Source organism: Indicator indicator, chromosome 1, assembly GCF_027791375.1.
Source record: "Indicator indicator isolate 239-I01 chromosome 1, UM_Iind_1.1, whole genome shotgun sequence".
Lineage (NCBI taxonomy): Eukaryota > Metazoa > Chordata > Aves > Piciformes > Indicatoridae > Indicator > Indicator indicator.
In genome coordinates, this window is record NC_072010.1 from 87314011 (window position 1) to 87339143 (window position 25133).

General features: G+C 43.4%; 1 protein-coding gene across 1 annotated transcript in view; it reads right to left on the bottom strand.

Moving 5' to 3' along the window:
- The window catches only part of DPT (dermatopontin), a 30009-nt gene extending 16599 nt beyond the window's left edge, over positions 1-13410 (bottom strand). The window contains exons 1-2 of the mRNA XM_054388011.1: positions 13112-13410; positions 2057-2182 (exon numbers count right to left, since the gene is read on the bottom strand). Coding sequence (XP_054243986.1) covers positions 2057-2182; positions 13112-13410 — 425 coding nt within the window. The remainder of the gene's footprint in view (positions 1-2056; positions 2183-13111) is intronic.
- Between the last annotated feature and the right edge of the window lie 11723 nt (positions 13411-25133).

The window sequence follows — 25133 nt, forward strand, 5'->3', positions numbered from 1 at the left end:
AAGCCAGGTGGCAGGCCTTCCCAGAGGTTTTACAGCTCTCACCTCCAGAAGAATGTGAGCACATGGGATTTCTACCTATTTCTAGTAGGAGAAATGCTGCACCTGCCGTTGAAATGCAGAAAAGGCAGTAGCAGCATGCAGAAAAGGCAGTAGCGGCTGAACTGCATAAAGAATTCTTTTCCAAGCATGAAAATGGAGAGTTGTCACTGTTGGAAATGGAAGGGCCGTGTAAGAGTCTGTGTTCAGCTGGGATGGAAAAGCAAGCCATCAGTAAACCCAAACATTTACATTAGGATTTGCATTACTCTGAATGCAAATTTGCAAGGCAGGGACAAAGCTGTTTCCACTTGTCAAGATGACAGCTGAGGGAAGCAGAACTGTCAACAACAACAACAGAATAGGTCAGGGAAGATTTCTGTTGTCTCTCTGAAAATACATGCAATATTCAAGGAGTAAGAAAGCCTGGAAGAAGTGCTTAAAACTTAGAGTGAGATTTCCTCAGACAGAAGAGTCTGAGAAGGTATGTTGATAAACACCCAGGTAGAGAACATCTGTAGGCAGTAGCAAGAGGGCAGAGGAATGTTCAAAGACTGTTCCTGACACTTAAAATCTTTAAAAACAGAGGTAATAAAACATTTTTTTCCTCTTGTCTGCAAGGAGACTGAATGATGCAAGGCAAGGCACTGCTGTTGTGTTTGCCAGTAGCCAGCCAGTAAAACCAAGCAATAGGTAAACAGTTTGTGTGCATCTCAATGGAAAGCTTATTTCTAAGATGATTTCTGGAAAGAAAGAAACACATTTTCCCCTTGTTTTCTTCTTAAAAAAAATGCTGGCAGATTATTGTTTACTGTTCTGTGAGAACAGATGGATTAACAGCCCCGGCGAACAAAATCATGAGTACTGTTACACAAAATGGACTGGAGCAATAAGAGCTTTTGTTACACAGTCTGCTTCTGTCTCAATTTAGATAAACCACACCTGGGACACAGGGAAGCTTGGGATATGTAGCTCATTTCCCCATAATCTCTATGAGGTTTCCAGCACTAGTTATGATACTATGTTAAGATGAGGTCACCTGGGTTTTTTAGGTTTGGACTATGATCAGTAGTTCATTTTGACTTTGGTCTTCAAACAGCCTTGAGAGAGGGAGCAAATTGCAAACACTACAAAAATCCCCAGTCAGTCAGCCAGAGGACACTTTTCCTGGGCTAACTGGCAGTGAGTTCACTCCGGTAAGTCACTGTGGCACAACTGCATAGTACAGAGATGCTTCTACTTGAGTAAATGTGCTGGAGTTATAGTGGGAGCTCTGTCACCACCTTTGAAATCTCCTTCCACTTAGGAGATCTGTGTTGTGGTTTCCAGGATACCTAGGCTGCTGCTGGTACCCAAACTTGTTCATTTGCGCTGTTCAGTGTTCCTGTACCCTCATCCTCTTCCCTTAGCCATGGATCCTCAAGAATCCTGTTATGAACCTGGAAATCACTTGCTTAGCCCCGTAAAAGTCTTATGAGGAACAGCTGAGGGAACTGTGGTTGTTCAGTCTTCAAAAGAGGAGGCTGAGGGGAGACCTCATCACCTTCTACAAATACCTCAAAGGAAGTTGGAGTGAGGTGGGGATCTGCCTCTTCACACATGCAGCAAGTGACAGGACAAGAGGAAATGGTCTCAAGTTGTGCCAGGGGGGGGCTCAGGTTAGATATTAGGAAGAATTTCTTCACAGAAAGGATTGTCAAGCCCCAGAACAGGCTGCCCAGGGAAGTGTTGGAGTCGCCATCCCTAAATTGATTTAAAAGATGCATGTGATGTGGTGCTTAGAGGCATGGTTTAGTGGTAGTGCTTTAGCAGTGGTGGTGGGATTGTGAGCTCTAGGTGAGCAGCTGGACATGATGATCTCAAAGGTCTCTTCCAAACTCAACAGTTCTATGATTCTATTCTGTGAAAACACAGTTAGCTTTTGCTCAGATGAGGGTTTTGTTAGGTTAAGTGGCCAAAGACTGTTCGAGGGACTGCTGAGGAAAAAGGGCTAAGAGGTTTGGTTTCTGCTTGAACTCACCAGCATGAATAAGGGCACCTCCGGCTATAGCGGCAGCAGTAGAATTGCCATTCACGGTCAAGCACAGATGGAAAATACTGACTCTGGAAACCAGCCACCAGCCCATTGTTTGAGCAGGTTTGATACCTAATAAAGAGGAGAAACAAAGAAAGGAAAACATGGTGTTAGATTAGTTTCAAGCATTTCTTCAAACAGAATTACAATTTTTGATTCAGAGTGGAAGCTAAGGGTTTGAATTTGTATTAAGAAACACTGACTGTAGGCACTTGCTGTGCACCGATTAACCACTGTGTCTAAGAAAGCAGCCTGTAGTTAACTAATAATGTCTTACATTTATGCTGCTTTTAAAAATAAGTATTTAATCATTCCAGTATGCTAGTCAGGCAAGAAGATTGTTCTGGTGTTGACATTCTCAACTGTTTTGAAATCATGAGTCTGACTTGGAAATAGTACATTAATACTTCTGTCTTTGACTGTTGGTATTTGAGCATTTGAGGTTCACTGGTGTAATTTTTTTCCCCCACTGCTGCGTTTTTTTTTTTTAAAGAGAAAAAAAAAGAGGCCTTAGAAAATATTTTCTGAGAGAAGTTCAGCAATTTCTATTATTTTACTTCTTTCTCAAACTGAGAGAGGTGATTCTGCCACTCTGCTCTGATAAGACCTCACCTGGAGTACTCTGGGGCCCTCAACACAATACAGTCACAGACCTGATGGAGATGGTCTAGAGGAGGAACACAAAAATGATCTGAGGGCTGGAGTACTTCCCCTATGAAGAGAGGCTGTGAGAGCCAGGGTTGTTCAGCCTGGAGAAGAGAAGGCTCCAGGGAAACCTTATAGCAGCCTTCCAAAACCTAAAGGAGGCCTACAAGAAAGCTGGAGAGGGACTATTCACAAAGGCGTGTATCACTAAACAGGGAGCAGTGGTTTTAAACTGCGACAGGGTAGATTTAAACTGGACATTAGGAAGAAGCTCATTGCCGTGACGGTGGTGGGACACTAGAATGGGTTGCCCAGGCAGGTGGTGGAGCCCCCATTCCTCCAGATGTTCAAGGTCTTGATGGGGCCGTGAGCAACCTGATCTCTCTGTAGAGAGGTTAGGCTAGATGACCTCTGGAGGTCTTTTCCAACCCAGTGCATTCTATGATTCTATGAATTACTTGCCTCCCACAGAAGTCACTCTTTATCAAAAACATTACAGGCTTGTGATGAAATCACAATTTGATAACAGTTACATGAGGAAATTTGGGACTCAGATGTTATGAAATTGTATGACTCATAAATTGTATGACTGGATTTTGAAAAGTCTGCTGCTTCATGCTTTGTTTGTATTGGGGAATTCTGTCACACACACAAATCACTGCCTTCAAGTAGACTAGGCACGGTCTCCAAGAGTGGAGATGTATGCTTCTCTTTTTGCACACCCTACAATCACTTGGACACTGATAAAGAAAGCAATTTGAGTGATAATCAGTTTGAATAGCTTGCTCCTTGGAGATGGAAGACAATAACATCAAAACAGATAGCTCATTAACTCAGCTCTTGAGTGTTCATTCTTTCAAGCACCCTCATACCATCATTCCCTACTGGAGAAAATTATAGTAATTCAGTTTCTTCCATTTCCTTTCCTTCTATTTCTTTCTTTCTTTCTTCTTTTTTTTTTTCCCTTCAACGAGGAAACTGGCCACCTAGAGCTGTAGCAAACCTTCCTTGCAATGTCGTGAAATCAAATATATTAATCTATCCAAAAGATAATTTCAAAAGCAACTTCATGATTAACAAATACCAAAATTTTTGACTGGTTTCGTTCAATGACCTCATATTTTATTTTAACGGGCCTGGAGTTCCCAGAAGGGAAAGCACATCATCTAGCAGGGTTTGCTGTTTGGGAAGTCATTCACTTGTGCATACAGGTGTTAGGGCTCACAAAGCTTGAGGATCATATGTTTAGATTCAAAAACTAAACATCTGATCAGTTTTGACCACTGCAGGGATGAATTCCTCTGCATAACTTTCAGTTTCCACCTGCGAACCAGGGGTTTCTTCCACTTGTCCCTTCTAGAGTGTTCTGTTGTTCAGACAACAGTGTTTACATTTGTTTGTATGTCTGCATCTCCCACGTTACTGGGGCCACGCATACTGCTGTGCTTTGTGAGACTCTTTCGAGGACCTTCGGAGTAAAGCAATGATGGGGACTCTGAGTTGCTATGGTATCACACCAAGTAAGGCAGCTTGGCTCTCACTCAGAGGATTTCAGCAGGACTTTGATAGGAAATTGCTTTGTTTTTTGGCACATAGGCCATGGGAACATATGGCTAAGACTCTGTAAACATTGGATAGCTTCAGATGATTGGTGGTATCCTGATGGAGGAGAGATTGATACATAGAAATATAGGGAATAGTTGTACCTGTTGCAAGATGACTATTGATGTTTGAAAAGTCACCTCAAACTTCCATCTCTTTGTCTTCTTCAGGATGAGTAAAACTTTTTTTACTGTGAGGGTGACAGAACACTGGAACAGGCTGCCCAGGGGGGGTTGTGGAGTCTCCCTCTCTGAAGTTATTCGAAACCCACCTGGATGCATTCCTGTGTGATCTGGTATAGGCGATCCTGCTCTAGCAGGGAGGCTGGACTAGATGATCTTTCAAGGTCCCTTCCAGCTCCTAACATTCTGTGATTCTGTGATTCTTCAGCCTCTCCCCCTTCCTAGTTACCTGCGTTTTCTCTGATCAAGTCCTTGGGCCCCTGGGAGATTTTCCAGCTCTTTTGCGTAGGTGAAATGATGATTATTTCTCGTTTTCCTTTGCATTGCCTCTCAGAGTCTCAGCATTGCCCTGCAATTTTTCATCCCCACTAACTAACATCTGATATTTCTGCTCATACTTCTCTTTCTGGGAGGCTCTTCCTTCCTCTCCCCACCTGCTCACATTCAGTCTGGGAAATCCTGACCTCTTTCCTGCTCTCTTTGCCCTACAACTTTTTTTATTTACTTGACGCCTCCATTAACATAGTCCAGTTTTGATGGAAAAATTCATTTGGAGAGAGATGTCACTGATGGACCCTTCTCTTTATAGTGGTTTGAAAACCCTGTAGCTAACGTAATGCTGCTATGTTTACATGTGCATATATTTAGGCACCAAACTTTAGGAAGGTTTAGTAATTTTTGATGCTGATTCTGTCTTCTTATGAAATGCTTGTTAAAAAAAAAAACAACTGTTTTTCGTTGCCTTAAGAATTATTTTTAGATGGGGAGGATAGCTGGACATAAGTCGTGTCTTATAATTAAATTTTCATTTTATTTTGAAATATTCATGGTAAATTTTAAAATACGCTTTTAGTGTCATGTTCACTTCTCCCTCTCTACTTCTGTCTCATACACAGAAAGTCCTGAAATCTCAAGTTCAATGTTGGGTTCAGAAAAAGAAAGATGATTGTGACATTAAAGTACCTTTCTTTAGCTTTGAGATAGGATGTTTTTCCCCTGAACTTTCTAATTTTTAAGCCAGATATTTCTCCAAAAATGAGGAGATGCTCTCGGAAATTGGAAGGCTTACTTGTGAGCTTGTATAAAATCTTTTCTTCTCTTTTGTAGAATCATAGAATAGTCTGGGTTGGAAGGGACCTCTGAAGGTAATCTACTCTCAATGCTCTCTGCAGTAAGCAGGGGCATCCACAGATAGATCAGGTTGCTCAGAGCCCTTTCGAACCTCACTTTGAATATCTCCAGGGATGAGGCCCCAACCACCATCTCAGGCAACCTGTTGCAGTGTTCCACTACCCTCATAGTAAAGAACTTGTTCCTAACATCCAATCTAAATCTGCTCTTCTCTAGTTTGAAGCCATGGCCCCTCATCCTGGCACTGCAGGCCTCTGCAAACAGTCTCTCTCCATCCTTCCTGTAGGCCCCCTTCAGGTACTGGAAGGCTGCTATTAGGTCTCCCCAGAGCCTCCTCTTCTCCAGGCTGAACCACCCCAGCTCCCTCAGCCTGTCCTCGTAGCAGAGGTGCTCCAACCCCCTGATCATTTTCGTGGCCCTCCTCTGGACCCACTCAATCAGATCCATGTCCTTCTTATACTGAGGGCTCCAGACCCAGGCACAGTACTCCAGGTGAGGTCTCACCAGAGCAAAGTGGCAGAATTGCCTCTCTGGACCTGCGGGCAACACATCTTTTGATGCAGCCCAGGATGTCTTTGGCCTTTGGGGCTGCAAGCACACACTCCCTGCTCATGTTCAGCTTCTCATCCATCAGCACCCTCAAGACCTTTTCCACAGGGCTGCTTTTTATCACCTTGTCCCCTAGTCTGTATGGATAGTCATTTACTTTTAATAGTTAGCCTCTTTCCTACAAGCAGAAAGTAATTCTTTAAGGGAAAAAGACACCTTTCTAGTCAGAATCTGAAAAAAAAAAATGTCTAGATTTCCTTCTCTTTTGACTTCACTACTCCTATTACAACAAATCCTTCCAACCAGTACAGTGAACAAAAATTAGTGATTCAGGACCTTTGAGTTTTGGCCAAGTAAATAAAGGAAAAAAAACAAACCAAATAAAAAAAACCCACCTTTCTCACTAGTCCACTCTGTTGGGCTCTTTAATAGGGGATAGTTCAGTATTCAGAGTTAATGTCACTGAAAGCTCACTCATGAAATCCTAACATTGCTGAGATGAGAGGAAGATACCTCTTAGTAAATGAATGTGGAAAAGTATGAGAAACTGGTTGGGAATGTGTGGGATTCAACTTGGCAATGGATAGGTTGTTTTGTTTTTCTGGCTGGTTGAAGTTGCGGTGCATGTAGAGCTGCCTTTTGGATCTCGCATTGGGAGGAGATGAGCTGGCTGGTAGATAGAGGAGTGGGAAGATTGGTAGTGGTGAGGGTCAGGTGTTGTTGAATGGGAAGCTGCCCTTCCCTCATTTACATCTGCTGGAAATTACTGCAGTGTTTCGTAGAAGTAAACTCTAGCCTTGTATTGGGATGAGTAACAGGGATATGGTAGCTGAGGCTTTCCATGTCCTGCTGCAGTTGTTGTGGAAAGCCTTCCCTTCATCAAACCTTCTTCTAAACTGGTTAATGAATGTTGTGTAGCTGAGTTATGTCATGGCACCCATGTCATAGCAAATTGTGCATCCCTGTTACCAGCTTAGTTAAGGTTAGGATTGCTTTCCTTGTTCATCAGTGAGATGCTTGCTAACTACCTGTGACAGCAAACTAGAGCTGGTTTGAAAGAAACCCACTGAAAATGTATATGTGCATTTTGGGTCCCTGCACAAACTGTTTCACCTTCAGATTCGCTTAAATTGTGCTGTGTTATTTGCCAGCCTCGGGAAGCAAGTGTTTACCTCATTGACTCATACTGAAGGCAAATATTGCTTGCAACAGTATAATTGTTTTGAGCAACAGCACTAACTGTGGTGTTACTTCATAATTGTGCCTACAGCTTACTTTTGCTCTTTGCTAGACAAAGTCTCAGAGTGTTGTGCTCCATCTAATACTGGTGCTGTGCTGCGAACCTCCCTGTGAGGAGTGCTGTCCCTCAGATACTTCAGGAATATAGCCTGAGCAGTTCGTTGTCCTGAGGATAACAACCCAGAAAGGAAGCTCATTCACCACAAATCCACTCAAGGAAGCCCACGTTAAGATGCAGCAAGTGGAGCTGCACTGAGTGCCTGCTATACTGACTGGGTAGAACTTCTTGGAGCTCTCTGGGAACGTGCATAATCTGACTCACAGCTGAGTCATGCTCTTGTAGGGGTGATTTCTTCCTTGCAACAGAGTAACCTGAGAGTGTCATACTATGTACTTCAAAAAATATCCTACTGTTTTGCTGTACAGCAGATGGCTCCTGTAAAGCTTGCACCATTAATTAATTTAGAGCTATCTCTCTAGAGCTTGTCACAGCAGGATGAATCAATGTGTTATGGAGATACGTCAGACACAGCAAACTGACCCAACAGAAACAGCACTGCTTGCATTCACCTGCAGCCCTCCTTGAAGGAGAGGTGGAGAGAGGTGGCCTAACCTCACACAGCCAGTAAGATCAGAGTTAAGAGTGTGGCATGCATTCACCAATATCTGTTTCTTTAAGTATCCAAAACTTTTCCTCTTGGTACAGCTGTGAAGAGGAGGCCCAGTCCAGCTCTCCTGAGTTATTTTTGCAGTGTCGTCCTCTATGTAGTCACATGATAAAAGCTAATTTAATGGTGAATCTGTTACAGATGAGTGGAGAGAGAGAAGTGGCTGAGGGCAGGCTCAGGACACTTCAAACTCTGGCACTCATACAAAGGGAATGACTTTTCCATGTTTGATTAGGCTGTGCCAGTCTCCAATGGCCACTTCTATAAGGAGACTCTGCTATCTGTTTTGGGATGGTGAGATGCAGTGTTGCTATTTCCACATGCCAAAGGCAACCTCACGATCATCTTCTCTCTTTTTGATTCATCTAGGGGTCAGTGATGATTTTCGTTCTCCTCCCTACCCAAAGGGAAAGCAAGGCCCTAACTGTCCTGTTGCTGTTTTTCCTGACAGATTCTGATGAGGCCTCTTTATCTACGGAAACATCTCTTTTCTCCTCAAATGCTCCCACTGGATTCAGTACACAGCAGCTGTGCAGATTGTAACACTATCCCTTTAACAGAAACCTTGGGCTTTGAAAAAATATAACTTGTTTGCATAGATAGCACCACAAATGGGAACATTTTGAAAAGGCAGCTTGACTATCGGGTTTGGGTAATACAGCCTCAGCTCTGAGACTTGGGATTGGTCACAGGCTGTGAACAAAAACTCTTCCTTGCAGATGTACTGGGGTGTGCTGCCAGTGCCTGAACAGGAGGCTCCTGGAGACACTTCCTTTGCTCATGAATCTGTCTTTGCACCCAGTTTGTGGAAAGGAGGGTTGTGTGCCAGCTTGAAGGATCTGCGTGTGTGCCTGTTTGTGCACTTAAAGAGAAGGCAAAAGAGAGCAAGAATGGAGAATTTAGATATCTGTTTTTTCCAAATTCCATCCAAACACTTTCTCAGAAGTCTAAACATGGAAAAGAGGCAATGAACATGCATTAGATACCACTTGGCTGGAAATGTTTCTCCTTTTTGCCTTATGGGAATAGATTTGGGATATGTCATGCTTCCATCTGTATTATGTTGTTTAAAACAAACATTTTCTTCTGGAAGGAAGAGTTGTTTGTCTTTCATTTGCAGAGTTTTGTTCATTTGTGTGATCCCTGTCCTTTGGTACAATCACTTTCTGGCAAGAAAAGTAGTTTTTCTTAAGTGGCTTGTTTAAAGAGTGGTCTGTAGAGACTACCCTGTAGTATTCAGCAAAGCAATAAAGAACAGTCTAACCCACCATCACTCAGACCTTATATTTTCTTAGCTGGTGAAATATTTACCTAAGGTCAAACTTCCTCCATTAGAAATGGAGCTAAGAATACAAGGCTTGTTCCACCTGAAAAGGCAAGATTCCTTGAGATGTCACAGCATACAAATCATTAGGACTGCGTATGTCAGATTCAGTGGATGTTCTGAAGACTTTTCCCCACTTCAGAAACAGATTCTGCTCCCAATATTGAATAGCACCTTGGTTAGCAGATATTCTATGCAGGAGTAAGGTGTTGGATCTTGTGAGATTCAAGAAAGCCTTTGCACACACACTTAACTTTAAACGTGTTCACAGATAAATGAAGCTGAGAAGGTATCCCTGGTCATCTGTTGCTAAAATTTTCCCTGTTCAGTCTTGCAATGTGTTCACAGGTTTCTCAACTCCATTCAGCAAACACACAAGTCTATGTAGCCACCGGCATAACTTCAGGGATGCATTTATTAAGAAAAGGACCTGTAGTTAGATTCATTCTGAAATGCCAGCAGGTAATTCCAGGCAATTGTCAGAGGAGTTTGGTCTTCATGAGTCTGCTTCTGGACAGAGATGGGATGCCTCAGAGAGCAGTTTTTAGACTATCTGTTTTCTCCATTGACCATGGAAAGGGTCAGAAGTCATAAACATGGCATTATGAATAGATGCCTAATGGTGATCTGTGTCATTGCTCTCTTTCTGTTAAATAACTTTTTTCCTATCTGTAAAATGCAAAGGTTTAGAAGTTTAATCCTGGAAGTCCATATATTTCCTAGTGTTAGTGTAGGAAAAAAACATGCATAAACCAGCTGTCAGTGGTTTCCTCCTGCCCTCCAGCCCCCAACTCTTCTATCCCTAGGCTCCCCACATCCATTTCTGCCATTCCCACCCCCCAGTGTTAATGGCTAAAGAAAACAATGACTTCGACTCTTTCTTCTCTCTGCTTTATGTTCCCGCTTCATTTCCTCTCTAAAGCTTTTCTTGATTTGTTGTCTTTTTCAAAGAAACCTCTCTTTAGTTTGTCTCAAGACAAACTGCACAACAGTCAAGGATGGTGATTTGTGAAATACCATAAACATCATTTGTCAGAGGTAATTTTTTGATGATTCTGCCTATAGTTTCTGGGATATTGTTGATAAACTGGAGGGAATTCAGAGGAGAGGTGTATGTGTCATCAGCACTTGCTTAGAAGTGCTGGAACATAAAACTTCCAAAGGAGAACCAAAATGGAGACACGTTCAGCCTGAAAGCAAAAGCATGGGTGAAGGTGTGTGGGTGAGGGAAAGGCAGAGCTGCTACCTATTTACAAGTGAAAGAGATTTTACAAAGGACCCAGTGTGCTTGTTCTTCAGTGCAGACAGGGCAAGGAACAAAAAGCCTCAATTACAACAGGGGAAACGCAGCTTAAATTTTAAGAAAAACGTCATGGCTTTGTAGTTATCAGTGGTGCAAGCCATTGGATCTCCCTGGATGGGCTGCACAGGGTGAGAGAAAATATCTTGTGAAGCCAAGCTGAAGAAGGTGGCCAAGCAGGAACTAATGGCACAGATTGCAACTCGTATCTGTGGTTCCACTGGATTACTGAGTGTGCATCTTTGGAATTGGGTATACCTCCAAATAGCACTGAGCACTGGTTGTGGAAGAAAGACAGAAAAGAGATGTGAGAGTAAGACTACCAGGAGCGAAGGTGTGGGATTGTCAAAAGTTCTGCAGACTACATCCATGCCATCACATGGTTTGAGTTTGCACTCAGACTCTCCAGGCTGGCTGGCTGCTGGCCTACATTTTCACTCAAGTCTGGAGTGATCCTACTGGGTTCTTGGACAGTGCTTCTGAGGATGTGGTGGCTTACAGCAAGCCTTTCTCCTTGAAGCATTGCAGATGCAACTAGCTCAGCCCTAGGTGTAGACAACTGCGGAACACAACTAGGCACAGCTAGCTAAGATTTATGGAAATAGCCCAAGTAATTAGGAGCACAAGTTCACCTTTGCAAAGGGGTATGTGTTCCTAATCACTTTGGTGTGTTCTCCCCCAAAAGCAGAGAGGAGAAAGAAAGAAGGAGATCTATGCAGAGGAGACAGATAGATGTGAGTATGTTGGACTGGAAAAGTGAGCTAGGAAAGAAATCACTAAAATAATTAAAAAAAGCTAGGAAAGGGAACAGAGTGAAACAAAATTAAACATTAAAGGGGGGTTGGAAAAGAAATAAGTTTGGAGAAAAGATAGGGTTGGCATTAGAAACAAAATGTAGGCAAGAAAAAGAGAAAAGTGGAAAGAATTTTTTTAAGAGGTGGAGAGAATCAGGTAACACACTGTGGATGTAGTCATGCTGAGCATATGGAACATGGTGATAGATGTGGCCCTACGGTCAGACAACAGAAGAAAACATTCTCTATAGACTTAAACAGTATCCTGCTTGTGAGAAGTGAGCTTGAGCAACTGCTGCCAGGAAAGAATAATAATTTTATTTTAAACAATGGAAAATTCTAATTCAAAATTACTATGCAATAAGTAGAAATTGTATCAATGTCTGAAAAATGAAGAAGTCATCCAGGATTATCACAGTGTCTTCTTTCTGCCTGTTTTGCAGCTCTCCCTCTTTCTTTTAAGTTCTTTTTCAGAAATTATTTCATATAGGGTCAATATATTTTTTTCCTTAGCAATTGCATCAGCCATAGGAAGGTACCACGTGGTAAATTAAAGGGTATGAATAAATCAGAACAGAATTTTGAATCATTTAAAAAGCAGAATCTTCACATTCTATTGCTAACCTGCTCCCATATAACATGAAATGTACAAAAATCACATTGCAATTGCTGGAATAAAACCATTTCAAGTATTGGAAAACATTCTTGAATTCATTTAATACTGTTCAAAAATATTTCAGGCTCAGAGTTGTCCAAAAATGTTTCACATCACATGAAAAAAATTAAAAGATAATTAAATACCTGACACGTGCTGCTTAAACATGTACATAAAACTAGTACATATCTCCAGAAATTACTATGGCCATAAAATTTGATCACCTTTCCTTCTAAGGTTGATGGAAAATGTTATGTTTAGTTACCTAAAATTGATTATATTCACAAATTAACATAGTCTTCTGCTATCGTTGCCATGCATATATGTGCCAACATCATCACTCGTTAGTGTAGGTTTCTGGCTCCTGTAATTCCAGCTTGACTAGAAAACAGCCTTTGACTGTGCCTAAGCCAAAAAGCTTAGGAACAAAAACACAAAGAGAAGAGTGGTGCAATACAGAGACACTTTTTTTTTTTTTAGTGGTAAGAGCAGGAGGACGGATTGAGGAGTTTTACAGTTTGTTCCCCGGTTTAGTCACTGTTTCAATGTGTGGCCTTTCAAGAGGGACTTTATCCTCACCAAAGGTTCATAACTCATTTTCCTCACCTGGGAAACAATATCAGGGCCAAACCCCTTTGCAGCTGATGTTGTGAGTGACCAAAGGACACAGCATTTGTAAAGCACACTGAGACCCTCCAGCAAGAGATTGCTAAAGAGAAGGCAGATGTGATATTGTTCACTTCACACACATGCATCACGGTTAATGAGCTTCAGGCAGTCATTCAGGGCAGTGAAGCCGCTGATTGTGACAGCATTCATGTGTATTGGCACTGCTCTGACCGCGGTGTCAGCACCCACGTTCCACAGGGGTATCGGGGCTGTGCCCTCTGGGGATGGTTGGGGGTGTCCTACCATTCAGTTCCTGCCCTGTTGATCTCTTCCCACCAGCACTCTGTCGGCTCACCGAGGCTCTGGGCCGCCGGCATGCAGGCGTAGTTCCATAGTCTGTCAGAACCTTCCTTCTTGCTGAAAACACTCCTGATGGCCACGACTACCTGCCCGTGCGGGCACTGGAAGTTGAAACCCTGCCGGTACACATTGGCCCATTCATCATTATCTCCATAGTTGTAGGGACCATAGGAGTAGTCACCGTACTGACCCCGTGCCACAGTCAGCAGAGGCAGAAACACACAGAGAAGGACCAAGTCCATTCTGAGGATGTTCCTGGCGTAGAAATGCCCTGCTGGTTTGTTGGGCTGGCCCTTTTATACCGCCTCTAACATTTGGCTTCCAGATGTTATACTTCAAGATCCAAGTGCAATGTGTCATTGCTTAGTAAATCTTCTCTGAGTTAAAGACACGTCCAGTTACTTTTAAGGTGGAATTCTGCAAGTACAGTAAATCTGTGAGCTGTAAGAGCAGGGTCTTCCCACCACCAACAACCATCTGTGATCCCTTTCTGTAGAGCTACTGTATGGAGCAAGACACGTGTTGTATCACAGCTGTCGCAGACATCCCACTTTTATTCTCAAGGCAGCAGTTTTCAAACTACTTTGTTTGAAATCACATCTCTGTTTGAAGTTACCATTTTCCATCATTCGTAACACGCAACAAAATATGATCGTGTGTGTGCGTGAGTGTCCACTCTCTTTCCCCTAAATACGTGTGACATAATGCTGCCAGTTCCTAGAAAGAAGGGAAATGGGCAAGATGGGGAAATTCACTGCTCCTTTGATGGAAAAAAAAAAAAAAAAGTCCTTTAGGCAGTTTGGGTTGGTTTGGCTTGATGGATGTGAGGTGGAGCCCAAATGTCTGAGACTCTGGCTTGGCATGGAAACAGCTCACCCAGAGAAGTAGGGCATTGGCTTCCATGCAGAAATTATTTTGCTATGACTGTCTATGAACACCATAAAACTGTGGGCTTGGCAGATGTTTCAATGTGAGGTTAGAGCAAGTTATGATGAAATAAGTTTCATGTGTCATCATAGTCTATTGAAATCTTTGAGCAAGGCAATTGCATTTCCCATGGGCTAGAAACACAGGTCTTCTGGTGAGGAACTTTGACACCGTCTCCCATGGCAAACTCATGGCAAAGTTGCCAGCCTGTGGCTTGGACAGGAGCACTCTGTGCTGGGTTATTAAAAACTGGCTGGAAGGCCAGGCCCAGAGAGTGGTGGTGAATGGTGCCACTGCCAGCTGGCAGCCAGTCATTAGTGGTGCCCCCCAGGGATCAGTGCTGGGCCCAAGCCTGTTTAATATCTTTACTGATAATCTGGACGAGGAGATTGAGTCCATCTTCAGTAAGCTTGCAGATGACATCAAGCTGGGGGCAGGTGTTGATCTGTTAGAAGGTAGGAGAGCTCTGCAGAAGGACCTTGACAGGCTGGACAGATGGGCACAGTCCAACAGGATCACAGGATCACAGGATGTTAGGGGTTGGAAGGGACCTCTGGAGATCTTCGAGTCCAAGCCCCCTGCCAGAGCAGGACCATGGAATCTAGTGCAGGTCACACAGGAAGGCATCCAGATGGGTCTTGAAAGTCTCCACGAAGACATCATGAGGTTTAACAAGTCTAAGTGCCAGGTTCTACACTTTGGCCACAACAACCCCATGCAGTGCTACTGGCTGGAGACAGGGTGGCTGGAGAGCAGCCAGACAGAAAGGGACCTGGGGGTACTGGTCAACAACTGGCTGAACATGAGCCAGCAGTGTGCCCAATGGAATCCTGACCTGTATCAAGAATAGTGTGGCTGGCAGGAGCAGGGAAGTCATTCTTCCACTGTACTCAGGACTGGTTAGGCCACACCTTGAGTACTGTGTGCAGTTCTGGGCCCCTCAGTTCCAGAAGGATGTTGAAATGCTTGAGCATGTCCAGAGAAGGACAGTGAAGCTGGTGAGGGGTCTGGAGCACAAGCCCTATGAGGAGAGGCTGAGGGAGCTGGGACTGTTTAGCCTGGAGAAGAGGAGGCTCAGGGAACACCTTATTGCTCTCTACAGCTACCTGAAAGGAGGTGGTAGCCAGGTGGGGCTTGGTCTCTTCTCCCAGGCAGCCAGTGACAGAACGAGAGGACACAGTCTCAAGCTGCTCCAGGGGAGGTTTAGGCTGGATGTTAGGAAGAAATTCTTCACAGAAAGAGTGACTGGCCTTTGGAATGGGCTGTCCAGGGAGGTGGTGGAGTCATCATCCCTGGAAGTGTTTAAAATAAGACTGGGTGAGGCACTTAGTGCCATGGTTTAGTTGATTAGATGGTGTTGGGTGATAGGTTGGACTCAATGATCTCAAAGGTATTTTCCAACCTGGTTAATTCTGTGATTCTGTAACTGCTGTGCTGCAAATTCAAAACCTGACTTGCCACTTGGAAATATGTTTATATATCACATCTTCAGGTAACTTCTGTATAAGGAACCCACCCTGTTCAGGGTGCTTTGCTTAACTGTGTACTTAGCCCATAGAAAATTGTGGGACCTGAGCATGTTTTAGTAAGTCATTCCTGACAGTCCAAAGTCAACATAACACAGTCTGAGTAGGTGTGTGGTACCTATGCTGTGTTAGCAGTGAAACATGTGACCTTTGGAACAGCTACAGATTCAAATCCTGTCTCTTCCTCTGAAATCACTGCAAAGAATCCAGAGAGTGTCTATTGCTGCAAGGTTCTCCTCCCCTCTTCCCCTTTTGGGCCACACACAAAATAACCCCAAATGTGTCAGCTTTTACCCTGTTGCTGATACTATCAGAAAGAAGACCTGTGAGGGGTGGACTTGCTCTTCTCTAAGATCTCCAAACCCATCATGCCTGTTCATTGCTTTGCAAGAGCATGAGCATCCTAGGAGGTGGGTGCCTTTACTAACCGGCCCCAGATCTCATAAGCCATGTTCAGCCTCATCAACCAGTACCTTTGTGCCTTCGGCTAATAGCTTTTTTGGTAGCAGAGCCTTGTTTCCTGGTTTGGCAAAACGGTAAGTGAGGGTTAAGCTCATCACCAGGAGCACAGTTCATCAATGTTTCAGTCATCCACCCTCACAGTCAGTGCAGTTCCACGTGAACCTGGCAACAAAGAGCTGATGATCTAGCTCGGTGCCTCACCTTCAGCTTTAGCAGCCCCAGATGCCTGGGGAAGAGGCCTATGGAGACAGCACAGAACAGCCCTTTCCTTGGAGCTGCCCACCTCTAGATCTTAGGTAACAGGAGGGGACACAAGTAGCCCAAATTTAAGGAGAGAGGAAATATAAGATTAAAACCCCATAGATACCTGATGGGCACCAGATTTGAACTGCATGATCTCTCATCACTTTTTCAGCTAACTCAGAAGAGTAGGCTTCCTCCCCCCCACTCCTCCCCCTTACTTCCTTAGACACATAGTCACATCTGGAAGCTCTGCACACTGCTGTGTATGCCTGGAAGGCGTTCTGGAAGACATCAGAGCAGGAAGCACCACATTAGCATATACATATTATCTTTGCCTCACATAACCCTTCATAAGCACCATTCCTTGGAAGCCAGTCCAGACAAAATCAAGGTCAAAAGGGGATGAGAAGAGGGATGAGGGCTCTGTGGAGAGTAGAGCAGTCTTCCTTTGTCTGCATTTGGCATGAGCATGAAGCTTGGAGGTGTCTGTGGTCACTTTCTATATACAGTCTGCCCTGCATGATCTCAGTGGGTAGGGTGGCACTTATGTGCTGCACTGTCATCAAGAAGTGGTTTGGCTGGCGGAAAAATTGTGCAGTGAAGATGGTTAGCATGAGAGAGGTGGAATTACAGGTCCCTGTAGCCTCATAACCCACAGTTCTGTGTTCGTGGATCCAGCGTTTTCTGGGAACTTCTAATATTAAATTTCGTGCTTCATTCTGAAACTGAATAAAAACAGACGAGAGTAGAATTTCTTGCAGGGAGGGACATGACGGTTTTTAGTTACCTTGGAGAAGGGTGGTATTTGTGAGCGGGAGGAAGTGTGATTTGATAATTCCTGTAGGTTAAAAGAGAGAACAGTGTGTGTACATGAATTTTGGGTTTGAGTAATGCTGGGTCAGGTTTGCAGTTCACAACTGCTTGGTTCATGGAGCAAAGCTGAGGTTACATAGCACTTGTTTTGATAACATTTCACACCAGTGCTCCAACTCAGATAGTTCCACTGGTGTTGCTAGTGCTGAAAGTTGCAACTTTAGCCGTGTTTTCAGTGACTCATTGGCATATTGAGCACTGTGCCTTACACTGTTTCAGCCAGTGAATCAAACATGGAAGTTCAAAAGCCAGTAGATAGAAGAGCTGCAAACTAGTCTGTAGCTTGGTGACTTTGGTTAGCTTCAGCTGGAGTTTGCACTAGGAGAGAACACAAAGATACTAAAAATTAGTCTCTCTCTGAAATTACTTACCATTTAATTTGACTTTAAAAACATCAGCTGCATGCCTTGTACATTCAGTCTCTGGAAAAGCAGAAAGCATCAATGAAGTAGTAAATATATGGTGCTAAGACCAGATTGTCCTTATCAGTTTCTTTGCCAAAGGTATTGAAATAGGTTGCCCAGGGAGGTGGTGGATTTACTTTCCCTGGGGGTTCAAGAAACATGTAGACCTGGCACTTTGTGACATGGTTTAATGGCTACAGTTGTCTTAAGCTAAAAGTTGGGACTCAATGATCTTAGAGGTCTTTTCCAACTGAAACAATTCTATGAACTTATGAAATCTGTACTCGCTGGTAATATCATTCCCTATCAGTTGTTAGAAATAGTGCATTTAATCCACAAAAACAAGCATTTAATTTCTGTCTTGCCCAGTGATGGTGGACGAAAATGATTATTCTTGATACTCACACTTCCTGGCCTAACTTTGAAGTTAGCTGTGCTTTGGACATTAGGAGGAATTTCTTCACAGTGAGGATAGTGAAATACGGGACCAGGTTGCTCAGAGATGTGGTAGAGGCCTCATTGCTGGAGGCATTAAAGGTCATACTTGATGGGGCCCTGAGCAACCTGACCTAGATAAAGATGTTCCTGCTCAATGCAAGGGACCTTTGAGGGTCCCTTCCAACCCAGTGCATTCTGTGATTCTATGAGCACAGGCTGGCCTAAAGGCCTTCAGAGAAATGTGCTTTCCAACCTTAATTATTCTGTTTCTCTCCTGCTATGGACACTGAATGCAGCATTACTTAGCACTGCAGCTGTTGTTAATGTTTTGGAGCCATTAGGAGAAATGCTGCAGCAGTCTCCTACTGTGCCATGTTACAGCCACGAAATGCAGAGTGATTGCAATGCTTGGAACCAAAATCACAGGTGCAGTGGCACCCTTCAAGTCCATAGCAGTAGCCAGCTTAATGGTATTTATAGTAGCACCCAAGCTTGATTCTAAAACAGAAGAAAGAACAGAAAAGCTTTATCCTATTTGGCAAACATAGAGACACTTGAGCCTCAATAAGAATAGCAAGGGTTCAGACTTGGTCAGTGACAACTACTACTAGACCTGTTTCTACAAAGCCAGGTTGCATGAAGGTAGTGCCATCTGGGTTTAGCTGCCATGGTGCTGAAGTTCCTACCTCTGCAAAGGTCTGACTCATGGGTTGTTTTGGGTTTTTTTACCCCACAATGAGCACAGGAGGGTGCCAATGACACCAAGCTGTGTGGTGCAGTCCACATGCTAGAGGAAAGGGATACCATCCAGAAGAACTTTGACAGGTTTGAGAGGTGGGTCCTTGCAAACTTCATGAAGTTCCACAAAACCAAACACAAGGTCATGCACTTGGGTTGTGGGAACCCCAAGCATAAACACAGGCTGGGCAATGAGTGGGTTGACAGCAGTCCTGGAGAGAAGAACTTGGGTGTGTGGTTGACGGGAAGCTCAACATAACCTGGCAATGTGTTCTTGTATCCCAGAGAGCCAGCTGTATCCTGGGCTGCATAAAAAGAAGTGTGACCAGCAGGTCAAGGGAGGTCATTCTTCTTCTCTGTTCTGTTCTGTTCTGGTGAGACCCTATTTGGAGTATTGCATTCAGCTTTGGGGGCTCCAGTGTAAGAAGGATATAGATCTGTTGAAGGGTCACAAAGATGATTTGAGGGCTCCTATGAGGACAGATTCAGAGCGTTGGGGTTGTTCAGCTCTGAGAAGAGAAAGCTCTGGAGAGACCTTATAGTGGCCTTTCAGTAGATAAAGGAAGCCTACAAGAAAGATGGGAGGGGATGAGGAGGCTATTTATGAGTGATTGTAACAACAGGACAAATGGTAACAGTTTTTAACCAAAAGAGGGTAGATTTAGGTTAGATGTTAGGAAAAAATTCTTCACTGTGAGGCACTGGAACAGGTTGTCCAGAGAAGTTGTGGATGCCCCATGCCTGGAAGTGTTCAAGGCCAGGTTGGATGGGCCTTTGAACAATTTGATCTAGCAGTAGGTGTCCCTGTCCTTGGCAGAAGGGTTGGAATTAGGTGGTCTTTAAGGTTCCTTCCAACTCAACCCATTCAGTGTTTCTATGATTCTATGATACATGGGTGTTACCTCACAGCACTTCATCCTTTAGATGCACAAGAGTGATTCCATCCCATATTATTCAGGACTATAGCCAGAAGTGAAGCTTTGCATTTTGTGCTGATGCAGGTGCTGGGTGTATATTCCCTGAGCCCTGAAATCCTTTGCATGTGAATCAGGTAAGGCAGAAGCAATGACTTTGCAGCAGCAATATACTCCTGTGTCTAAGCTAAGGCAGCTGCACCATGGCATTTCGCAGTGAGAAGAAAGTTCTTTTCACACCTGCTCATTACATCAGTGAGGTCAGACATTTTGAACACATTTCCCATATTTTATGAAACACTGTCTCAGAGTAATGCTTGCAGTTCTGAGAAAGCAAAGTGTCTGGGATGAGTCAGGGAGGCTGCATGATCTGGGAGCTGTAAATGGAATTCCATTACTGATTACTTTTTTGTGGCATGTTTGCAGCATGACTTCCCCCCCTCCCCTTCCTCTTTTCTTTTTTCTTTAAATAAGCTTTCAGTTCTTTTAACGTGAGGATTTAGGGTGCCTTTATTATGTTTTTGAAATGAGGTTATAGAAGCCTTGGTAATATGGAGAAGGGTGAAGCTGTGCTTCACATGGGGCAAGGATACATCCTTGTCAACTTCTTAGCTCAAAGTTATTACCTTTTTTCAGAGTAATGTATATGGTGAAGGTTAGAGTTCATTTGTCAAGGCTTCCTACTGTTAATGATTTTTTTTCTAGCATCTTTCATTTGATTAAGTCTTTTGATTAAGTTCAATCACCTTCTTGAAAACTAGAAAAGGCTAACCCCTGCCCCCCACCCTGCTTATTCTACATGGTAGGTCCCATGATCGGCCCAATGTCCACCAGCACCTCAGGGCAAGAAACAGATTTTAAACTCCAGCATCTAGACTGTCAGCATCAGACTCCATCTCTGAGAAAACACATCTTTTCCCAACCCTTTCTTCCTGACACTTCCCTACAGAGACTGCTAGTTCAACCTCTGCTTGGTGTAGCTCTTTGTAAAAAGGAGAATCTGCTGAAGCTCCTGTGATACTAAAGGATACTGCAGAGCTGTTTTCTCTTTGGAAGCAGCTTTAGTTCTGATACGATACCTCTTGGAATATTGCTGTGGAAATAAAAAGTGTAAGCCAAAGTGCTGTTTTCCAGGGTTATCACAGGCTTTTAGATTACTTTTGTGATAGCTTCCTGCTTATATGTGTAGCATTAAATCGTGAGTTAAGTAATAGAAGCAAACAGGAAAAGCAAAACTTAAAATGTAAAGTGTCTGAGGAGAGAGATTAAGGAAGCTGCAACAAAACATTAGTTAAATAGCTGAAACATTTTTTCCTGGTCTCGGAAACCAACTAGATGCCATGATAAATATTCTTGATCTGCAACTCTGAAATCTATCACTTTGAAAATGTAGTTTTCAAGTTATCACTGAGCAGTTGTTTCATTAGTTGCTCACCATTCCTACATCACATTAACCCCCAGTACTGGGTATACAAAAGTGACAGTTGCCTTTGTGTCCAACCTTTCCATGCTTGCACAAAACTTGGAGCATGAAAAGCCAAGGAAAGGGAAAATGCTAAATTGGTGCAAGGGTAGACTTACTTATCAACTGCAGGGCTTGTGTAGACATCCTAGAACTTCTACACAGAATATTCTGCCATTAAATAACCCACGAGCCTATTGCCATCATTACTGACTTCCACAGATCTCTCCTTAGAGAAGGTTTCAAGTAGATTTACTAGGGTATATTTAACCAGTTCTGACCACAGAATCACAGAGTGGCAGGGGTTGGAAGGGACCTCTGGAGATCATTGAGTCCAACCCCCCAGCCAAAGCACGATCACCTAGGGCAGGTTGCACAGGAAGAAGACTGCAGTGAAGGAGACTCCACAACCTCTCTGGGCAACCCTTTCAAGTACTCCAACACCCTCACTGTAAAGAAATTTCTGCTTAAGTTCAAGTGAAATCTCCTGTGTTCTGATTTGTACCTGCTTCCCCTTGTCCTGTCACTGGACACCACTGAAAACAGCCCAGCCCTATCCTCCTGACCTTCAGCCTTTAGATATTTGTATGGATTGATAAGATTCCCTCTCAGTCTTCTCTTTTCCTAGCTAAATAGCTTCAGGTCTCTCTTAGGATGCTAAGAGAGATGCTCAGCATCTCCAGTGGCCCTTTGTTGGACTTTCTCCAGTATTTGCCTGTCCCTCTTGAAACTGGCAGCCTAGAACTGGACACAGTAGCCCAGGGCAAAGTAGAAGGAGAGGAGAACCTCCCTCAGCTTCCTGGCCACACTCTTCTTAATGCACCCCAGAATATCATGTGCCTCCTTGGCTATAAGGGGACGTTTCTGGCTCATGGTGAACTTGTTGCCCACCAGGACTCTCAGGTCCTTTCTGCAGAGCTGCTTTCTGGCAGGTCAGTCCCATACCTCTACTGATGCATGGGGTTATTCCTTCCTAGGTTCAGAACTCTACACTTGCCCTTGTTGAACTTCATGAGGATTACCTCCACCCAATTCTCCATCCTGTCCTGAATGGCAGCACAGCCCGGCAGAGTGTCAGCCACTCCAGCCAGTTTTTGTATCACCAGCAAACCTGTTCCTTCATCCAGGTCGATGACAAATATGCTAAACAAGAATGGACCTGGACCTGGTACTGACCCCTGGGGAGCAGCACTAAACCTTGTACCTTTGATCATGACACTCTTGTGCTCTGTCTTTCAGCCAGTTCTCAATCCACCTCACAGTCCACTCATCCACACTTCCTAAGCTTACCTGTGAGGATGTTATTTGAGACACTGTCAAAAGACTTGCCAAAACTGAAGCAGACAACATCCACTGCTCTCCCCTCATCTACCCAGCTGGTCACACCATCATAGAAGACTATCAAGTTGATCAAACTTTGTGAACCCATTCTGATATCCTTGACAAACTTTTCCTCCATGTGCTTACAGACAACCTCCAGAATGAAGTCCATTCCTCAAATCTGGTGATAAGAAGCTATGTAACATGACTATTATGCATAGGTAGTAAGAAGTCATGCACTGCTTATGAACAGAAAATGATGTATTTTTGTTCAGATCCTCTAGCAATTAAGAAGTTAGATGATTCCTGCTCTTTCACCTCCTGCATGGTTTAATCATAGTAATTCAGGCTTTTGTCAATGCAGTGACATAATTGCTCCTCCCTGCTCTGCACATCAGCTGTAAAAGTTGCCCTCTTCTGCTAACTCTTAGTACTTGTGCTAATAAATTCATTCCCTAGAGTTGTTGCAAATTACAGGCTGTTGTAATGACAGTAACTCTTCCAGGATCATTACTATGAGGAAAAGGCAATCTGATGAGTGTTTGCCATTACAGCTTCAAATGTCAGGACAGGGTATGGTATTTTTCCAATTACATGTCACTACCAAGAGCTAGGTGTTTTCTCCTAGTTCTCTTTGCTGAAAAGGTTTTATTCTTCTTGCTTGCAGCTGTTGTTAACACCATTTCTTTTAGACTGAATGCTTAAAATCCATAACAGGTGTCTAGCTACAGTCCCATATTAAGCCTAGACAGGCAGGGTGCAGTGTTTGAAGGTGGAGCTGCCAAAAGAGAATGAAAAATGCCTTGAGGCTACAGGAAATTCAGGTGGCACTGATTCAGGAGAGAGCCAGATGCTTAAGGCTGAGTCAGTGATGAACTCCTCACAGATTTAGCAGGCAGTATTTTACCAGGGCCTTTTTATACACGAGCTGAGCAGCTGAATTGCCCTTTTCATCAAAAATCACCTCACCTTTTTTTTCCAACATACTAGCTTGATATTTAATCATTAGGCTGAATTCAAGCATGGCTGTCTTTGTGTGGTCTGGAAATTGGTGGTTCCTAATTGATATAGCTGGAAGGCTTTCTTGGAAGAGCAGTCAACACCAGATCATCAGGGCAAAAATATTCTGAAACTTTATATGACTTCTTCAGAAAGAGATTTCTTCCCCAGTGAGCTTGTTAGCTATTTGAGTGAAATTAGTACTAAACCTAATGCACAAGGAGTTTTGAATAGATCTGTTGAATTGATTTATTGATTTTCTCTCTATTTCCACTTGTTTTAAGTTTGGCCTCAAGATATGTATCTTTGGATGATTCTCGAAGCATTAAGAATACCTGTTGTGATAAGATGGGTGGGGGAAATGTTAAATTCTAACACAGAAATTAGAAAAAGCAATCGAAGTATTTTCAGAGTATTCTTCATGATCTGGGAAGAAATACAAAGGAGGTGCAAGTCCTGCTTTGTTTATTTTGGAAGTCTCACAAAAAGCTTGTTTCCATGTATGTCTCAGTTGCCTTTTCTTTCAATTTGGTGCATGGGCAAGCTTTTAGACAAGGTCACAGCAGCTAACTGTAGTATTTTCAAAATCCATGGACCTGGGGCTTAATATAGGCCACACTTTTCCAGGGGTGTGACTGTATCTGTCTGAACAGCATTAAGAGGTCAGTCAGCTGTCATCCTTGTCATGGAAACCAGCCGTTATGGATGGTGAGCAGGTTTCTCCTTCAGAGAAGTTTGGTATCATTATAAAGTTGTCCCATGGCTTTTACTAGCATAGATGGTGACTTACAGATCATAACATCACTGTGAAATGCTGGAGGGGAAAATCTGAACTAATCACTCATAATAACTCTGCACAGACCCACGGGGTAAGTCTGAGGTCAGGGCTGAATTGATCTTTGATGTGAGAATGGCAGTAGCTGTAATTTACTCACTGGTCATGGGAATGGGAGTGAGCCAAAACCGTTTTTTTCTGAGCTAGATAAGGGCAAGAAGGGGTAGCAATGTGACTTAAGGGTGTCTCAGTTTTGCATGCAAAGGGCCCTATCTCTGCATGAGCATTTGGGCCAGTGCAAAGTGAATGCTGAGGAGGAACACTCTGAGTTTGTGGTGATTTATATTGGTTTTGTACTTTCTTCATGCAGATTTCTTTGTGTCAAAATAGAGTCTTAAGAGTTCAGAATGGTCTTGCTTTAACAGTCAATGAAGCTAAGTGCTACCTGGCAGCCCATGTTATGTAGGAAATGAAAAGAGATGATTACCAGATCCCTTTTGGCCATAGGGTTTGTGAATTTGAATAGCTGGAGTGACAGCACAGCCATCGAAACTCAGCTCCCAGCCCAGCTTCCACTGCCCTCTGTCTATTTGCATTCTAGTGATAAGAAAGAATTTTCTTTACTTTTTTTTTTCTTCTTCTTCTTTTCTTTCTTTTTTTTTTTTTCTTTCTTTTGTGGTACTGCAGATGGTGGTGGGAAGCTGAGGGAGGAGATGAAGAAAAAAATCTGGGAAAGGGGCTTCTGCATCCAATCACTGTAATTCATTTTCATTTGACCTTGTGGATTTTCAGCCCAGCTCAGCCGTCTACCACTCCTCATGTGACTGTCACCTCCCATTATTGTAATTAGCAACTGCCAGCCCCAGAGATTTGATGGTGGAAGT